Source organism: Microtus ochrogaster, chromosome 7 (genome assembly GCF_000317375.1).
Source record: "Microtus ochrogaster isolate Prairie Vole_2 chromosome 7, MicOch1.0, whole genome shotgun sequence".
Taxonomy (NCBI): Eukaryota; Metazoa; Chordata; class Mammalia; order Rodentia; family Cricetidae; genus Microtus; species Microtus ochrogaster.
Genome location: NC_022014.1, coordinates 46,644,669 through 46,651,673, shown reverse-complemented (window position 1 = coordinate 46,651,673; position 7,005 = coordinate 46,644,669). Strand labels below are relative to the sequence as shown.

General features: G+C 41.0%; 1 protein-coding gene across 1 annotated transcript in view; it reads left to right on the top strand.

Annotated features, from left to right (window-relative positions):
- Ppp2ca (protein phosphatase 2 catalytic subunit alpha) overlaps positions 1–5,983 on the top strand; it is a 23,054-nt gene extending 17,071 nt beyond the window's left edge. Inside the window, exons 3-7 of the mRNA XM_005350109.3 lie at positions 1,332–1,505; positions 1,994–2,083; positions 2,506–2,667; positions 3,614–3,732; positions 4,519–5,983. Coding sequence (XP_005350166.1) covers positions 1,332–1,505; positions 1,994–2,083; positions 2,506–2,667; positions 3,614–3,732; positions 4,519–4,591 — 618 coding nt within the window. The 3' untranslated portion in view covers positions 4,592–5,983. The remainder of the gene's footprint in view (positions 1–1,331; positions 1,506–1,993; positions 2,084–2,505; positions 2,668–3,613; positions 3,733–4,518) is intronic.
- The last annotated feature ends 1,022 nt before the right edge of the window (positions 5,984–7,005 follow it).

Sequence of the window (7,005 nt, the reverse complement as noted above, 5' to 3'; positions counted from 1 at the left end):
GACCAGGCTGGTCTCGAACTCACAGAGATCCGCCTGCCTCTGCCTCCCGAGTGCTGGGATTAAAGGCGTGCGCCACCACCGCCCGGCCTTGTTTTTGTTTTTTGAAGCAGGGTTTCTCCGTATCCATTCTGGCTGTCTTGGAACTTGCTTTGTAGCTCAGGCTGGCAAAGTCACAGATCCATCTGCCTCCTGAGGGTCTGGATTACAATGTGTGTCAACATCACCCAGCTAAGACAGATTTCTTGAGACAGGATCATACTATAGCTTGAATAAGCCTCAAATTCTTCATCCATGGATAATCTAATTTTAAATGGGCAAAGTAGTTAAACAACTACTTCAGCCTAGAAGATAGATGGTCAGTAAGGACATGGTTAGTTAACATTGTAAGTAATTAGGGAAATCTACATTGAAGTCACATATATCAACTAATTCGTGTCTTTTACTAATAATACAGTGACTACAGTAAATATCATAGATGAATATGTCAGGAAATTAGACACCTCCTCCATTCCTGTCAAGAATGTAAAATGGTCCGGCCACTTTGAAGAATTTTGATGAAGTTGGATATAAAGCAGTCATACACTACACTCTAGGAATATGTTCAAGAAATAGAAAGCATGTGAGCAAATGAGCTCAGTAACTAATAGATGGGAAGACTGGAGCAAGTGCAGAAACTGTGGCACATGGCCACCCTGTGAAGGTGTGCATCCCCATCCACGCTGCAGCATGGTGACTCCAGGGTGGTTCTCTAAGGGACATGCATCACAAGAGGCTGCATTCTGTCGTTTTTCACTTAATTTAAATGTCTAGAAAAGGCATTCTCAAAAGACGGAAGTACATCAGTGGTTGTCAGGAGCTGGGGAAGGATTGCAGATAGGCATGAGATCTTTGTAAGGAATGCAAAGCTCTAAAATTTGGTGTGGTGATTGTTGCCTAACTGTAAATTTAGTAAAGGTCATAGAAAAACCTTTCACACAAGATGGTACAGGGGGTGTGGTTTTAATTGAAGTGATATTGATAAATACTTTTTTAAAAAAATGTTTGTGATCACCAAATGTGGTGGTGCACACTTTTAATCCCAGCACTTGGGAGACAGAGGCAGGCTGATCTCTGAGATTGAGGCCAACCTGGTCTACAGAACAAGTTCCAGAGAAACCCTGTCTCAAAACAAACAAAAAGTTTATAATGTATGGTTTCAGTCCATTGAAATGTAGAAATTTTTTTTTCCTTCAAAATTGGAACTGTGGGTTTCCCTATAGAAAGTTTTATGAAATATCAGTTGGTTTGTTTTGTTTTAGGAAAGAGCTAGCTGTCTGTCTGTTTCACTGTAGGTTCGTTACCGTGAGCGTATCACCATACTCCGAGGGAATCATGAGAGCAGACAGATCACACAGGTTTATGGTTTCTACGATGAGTGTTTAAGGAAATACGGAAATGCAAACGTTTGGAAATACTTCACAGACCTTTTTGACTACCTTCCTCTCACTGCCTTGGTGGATGGGCAGGTGCGTGCGCCTTAAACTCACTGCTGCTTCCCCTTTTCCAGTTACTCCTTTTTAGTGTTGAAGTTTTTCCTTTGTATCAGGTACTGAACTGTACAGAATGGGACTGTGGGGGTGGAAAATATAACCCGTTCAGCTTTGGGTGCTGTTTGTAGAGGAGTCTAGGAGACATAAAAGAGGTGTTTGCTAGTAGATGTGTACTTACAAACTTGGGCAAAACTTCTGAGTGTGAAGGTAACTACCAGTAGGGTAAGGTTAGAGAGACTCCTTGTTGAAGGAGCCTCAGCCATGACAATAGGTAAAGAAGAATGGATATTCAGTGCTTGGGGCTTGGGCAGAACAATGGCCAACTCTTGAGAGTCAAGCCTCATTGAAATGGAGAGGGCCTAGAAACTGATGTGACCAAATGGTGGAGGTTCCTACCTGAACTGTGCCCCAAATAGTTTAATTTCTCTCTAGGTATAGTTACCATTTGTAATCCATCTTTTTAGATCTTCTGTCTACATGGTGGTCTGTCACCGTCCATAGACACACTGGATCACATCCGAGCACTTGATCGCCTACAAGAAGTTCCTCATGAGGTATGACTTCTCTTTGATAAATCTCAGAAACCATAGGAAAGGGGAAAATGGTTTAACTGTAGCTTAATTCATTGTGTGTCAACTCAAATTGTAAGTGAAGTGACACATGAGCCTTCTTAGCATTTCTCAGAAGAAATGTAGATAGAAGCCTCTGGTGTTGCTCTTAGCCCATGCTGCCTAACAGTGAAGGTGCACAGGCGTACCTATAGGATGACCTACTGATGGAGCGCGCCTGTTGCTCTGCACTGGGCCTTGTTAGAAGCGCTTCTCATTTCAGAGAGAGCTTAACTGCAAAGGTCATGCCTCACTAGCAGACACCACTCAAAAGTGATTTGCACTTGGAGTGTGGCTTCTGTTGAATTATCAAATCAAGAATTTCCACTTTGGTAAGAGTCAGCTTATAACTTGTACCTGCTTTTTAGGGTCCAATGTGTGACTTGCTGTGGTCAGATCCAGACGACCGTGGCGGCTGGGGGATATCTCCTCGAGGAGCTGGTTATACCTTTGGCCAAGATATTTCTGAGACATTTAATCATGCCAATGGCCTCACGTTGGTGTCCAGAGCTCACCAGCTGGTAATGGAGGTATGTTCTTTTCTTTGAAAAAGTTAGTTTGTCAGACTAACTTTTAAATGACAGTCCTTTATTCCCATAGAGTCTACCACTGGAGCTGAATCCTTTTCCGTAGGTGTGCAGTCAAATGAAAGTCAGGTTTATGATGATAGTGGTGTATATATTTAATGGATCTTCAGGTTTTGTTCGTTTGTTTCTGGGTTTTTTTGTTTGTTTGTTTGTTTTTTTTAAAGGCAGGGTTTCTCTAGCTTTGGAGCCTGTCCTGGTACTTGATCTACTTGCTCTGTGTAGCCCAGGCTGGCCTCGAACTCAGAGATCCATCTGCCTCCCGAATACTGGGACTAAAGGTGTGCACCGCCACTACCTGGCGTATCTTCAGATCCTTAATGACTTGGAGGGACTTGGGGTCTAATGGTGAGAGGGTTCAGATGTAGAGATAGAGAAGGGTATAATAAAGTGCAATTGTGTTTGTTTATACATATTCAGTATGTCTGTGTGTAGGAAAGGGAAGGAACTTCAAAGCATTGATGTAGTCCTTTGGATGCCTGGACTGTAGGTGATGGGAAAGAAGTCTCCTCTAGTGGGGTCTTTCTATTTATTTATTTGTTTGTTTATTTATTTATTATGTATACAATATTCTGTCTACATGTGTGTCTGCCTGCAGGCCAGAAGAGGGCACCAGACCTCATTACAGATGGTTGTGAGCCACCATGTGGTTGCTGGGAATTGAACTCAGGACCTTTGGGAGAGCAGGCAATGCTCTTAACCACTGAGCCATCTCTCCAGCCCCTTGCCTGGCTTTTAAATGCTAAAAACAAACTATTTTTTCATTTTAGCCATAACAAGTATATTCATGTACATTTTACAGGTTTTTTAATAATATAAAAAAATTAACCATTTTTGAGAGGAACTGTCATTTTTCTGTCTTAATAGTTTTTTTTTCCTGCCTCTTTTACAGGGATATAACTGGTGCCATGACCGGAATGTAGTAACAATTTTCAGTGCTCCAAACTATTGCTATCGTTGCGGTAACCAAGCTGCAATCATGGAACTTGATGACACTCTTAAGTATTCTTTGTAAGTATCTGCCTGAGCTAGAGCTGCTTGTTCTCCAGCTCTTGTTAATCCATATTACAGGTTGACTCTACATGTTCATGGGAATGAACCTACACGTAACAGAAATTAGTTTCTCTTATTTGGAACCCAGACTGAATTGATTTATTAGGTCTTCAATTTCTTGTTCTTGTTGTTGTTGTTAACAGGGTCTTACTATATAGCTCAGTTTTCGCTGGAACTCACACTGTATAGACCAGACTAGCCTTGAGCTCATAGAGATCCACCTGCCTCTGGCTCCCTAGTGCTGGTCCTAAAGGCCGTTGCCACTAAGTTCAGTGGTCTTCAATTTCTAAACCCATGTTTTTATTATGGATCAGATCAGTGTGTTAGAAGGGGCCCCATTATATGAAAATGTAGTATCTAGGACTGAAGTACAGTTAAAACACAGGTTCAAAGCTCTAATTTTAGTACTTGAGAGACTGGGGCAGGAGGTTTGGGAGGTTAAGGACATCCTTGACTACTTTTTCTGTTGCTCTAACCAAAACCAACTTGGGATTAGGGAGAACAGTTGTTCAAGCTACAGTTCCAAGTTCTAGTCCACCATTGAAGGGAAGTTGAAGGCAAGAACACAACACAGCTACTCAAATAACAAATAACAGTCAAGAGCATAGAGCTAGGTGTAGTGAACCTGTTAAAATGTGCTGAAATTGGATAAGAAATAAACCGTAACATTTGAAAAATGGACGGTTTAACAAATACATGGTATATTCTTAGAATAGAAACAGTGAACCTTATTTTGTTTTTCAGCTTGCAGTTTGATCCCGCACCTCGTAGAGGCGAGCCACATGTCACTCGTCGTACCCCAGACTACTTCCTGTAATGGAAATTTAAACTTGTACAGTATTGCCATGAACCGTATATTGACCTAATGGAAATGGGAAGAGCAACAGTAACTTCAAAGTGTCAGAAAATAGTTAACATTCAAAAAACTTGTTTTCACACGGACCAAAAGATGTGCCATATAAAAATACAAAGCCTCTTGTCATCAACAGCCGTGACCACTTTAGAACGAACCAGTTCATTGCATGCTGACGCGACATTGTTGGTCAAGAATCCAGTTTCTGGCATAGTGCTATTTGTAGTTACTTTTGCTTTCTTGAGAGACTGCAGAAATAGGATGTAAACATTAACACCTGTGAGTCCAGTTGACTTCCACTTAGCTGTAGCTTACTCCGCATGACTGTAGATGAGGATAGCAAACAATCATTGGAGCTTAATGAACATTTTTAAATAAGTACCAAGGCCTCCCCTCTTGTTTTGTTTCTTTTCAGGGATACCATTTAATTTAATTGTATGATTTGTCTGCACTCGGTTTATTCCCTTCTCCAATCTCAGCCCCACGTTGTTCTTTGTTATTGTCAGAAACCCTGGTGAGTTGTTTTGGATAGAACTGTTTCCCCTCCTGTAAGATGACGTCACTGCACAGTCACCGCAGTGTTTTCATAATAAACTTGAGAACGGAGAAAGTCAGCTTTGGATTGTATCAGTGGGCACGACTGGTGCTGTTTATTACACAAGATAAATCAATTGATCAATTTCGGAATTTGTAGAATTCCAGGTAAAGAAAAATAAAGATCAAGGCCACTGTGTAACCTCTCTGGCAACTCCTTGGCGTTCTTCAGAAGAACTTGGGGACTTGTTTGTCTGACATTGCAGTTTGTCTTGTTGCTGGCCTGCGCTTGTGAAAGGAATCTGCTGCTTCAGTAGGACTTGATTGTTAACCATAGAACTCAAGAGTTTGTTTTTAGGATTTTACTTAAAATGGCATGTTTTCAGGTAGAACTTAACAAACTAAATGATGTGTCTAATTAGTGTAGTTTCTGGTTATAAATATATTGCTATGTATATTTCATGACTCTTTAAAATGATTGACAGAATGGTAAGTTCTTAGCAAACATTTGTACATTTCTTGTCAAGTCGTGATCTTAGAGTTAAATTTGTCTCAGATAAGCTGTTAGAGCCTTAGCCTGTGTTAAGTTCCTTAAGCGGTAAATCAGTGAAGCCAAGTAGGAGCCAACTTTTGGGTTAGGGTTTGTGTTTTGTCCCAGACCCGAGGTGGTACCTGAATGCCGTGCTCAGCAGGTTTTCCCTTATATTCTTTGACTTGGCATAGAAAACGAAGAGTTCTTCTGCGGGGACTGAATATTTGGGCAGACATCAGGATGCGTAATCATTGCTGTGTGAGTGTGGTAAATAAATGCTTCCTTGCTTTGTACTGTGTTGAATTTGGAACCAACAGTGAAGTTACAACACTGCCCTGCATAAACAAACCGGTTTATGAGTTAATTGTCCAAATCAAAAGGCCCTTGGTTTTTCTAGGTTATCTTTTCTGAGAAAAAACACATTCTCCAGCCTGTTATTTTTGCTAGTTTGTCTTTTCTTCCTGGCCAAACAAATAACATCTATGTACAGTACTTTATTAAAAAAGAAAGAAAGAAGACGAGGTTGGGGTGTGGGGCGAGCAGGGGGACAGGGTCTTACGGTGTGGCCATGAGTGACTTGGAACTTGTTGTATAGACCAAGCTGTCCTGGAACTCATGGGTGATCCTGCCTCTACATGCCACGATGCCCAACTTACGTACTTCTGATCTGACAATAAAGTGGCGTGAACACCAAGTGGCTCCTGAGGAGCCTGACAGTGATAGATGGCTCTAATGGAGTCAGGGTCCTGTTGTTGACAGGTGTCGGCTACATATAAATTCTCAGAATGGGGCTTGTGGCAAAGATGGGTTGGTTTCCAAATCATTGTGAGTTGGAGCAAATTACTAGGCTTCCCATCTAAACTTTAAAGATGTTAATACTTTAAACTGACTGTAAAATTAATAAAATGTGTGAGCTTCATAATTTTTTCTAAAAATCTAATTAGAGTTGGGTGGAAATCACTAAAGAGAATTTCTTAATGGATACTATAATGAAATTGCCATAATTTTTTAAGCTTCTTGATTAAGAGCAAAAAAATTGTCAAAATGAGAGTTAGGAAGGAGTCTGGAGAGCTGCTTAGCGATTAATCAATTCCCCACTGTCTGTAACTTTATTTTTTTTTTTTTAAGGTTTATTTAATTATGTATACAGTATCCTGCTCACAGGCCAGAAGAGGGCACCAGATCTCATTCATTACAGGTGGTTGTGAGCCACCATGTGGTGGCTGGGAATTGAACTCAGGACCTCTGGAAGAGCAGTCAGTGCTCTTAACTGCTGATCCATCTCTCCAGCCCCCCTGTCTGTAACTTTAGC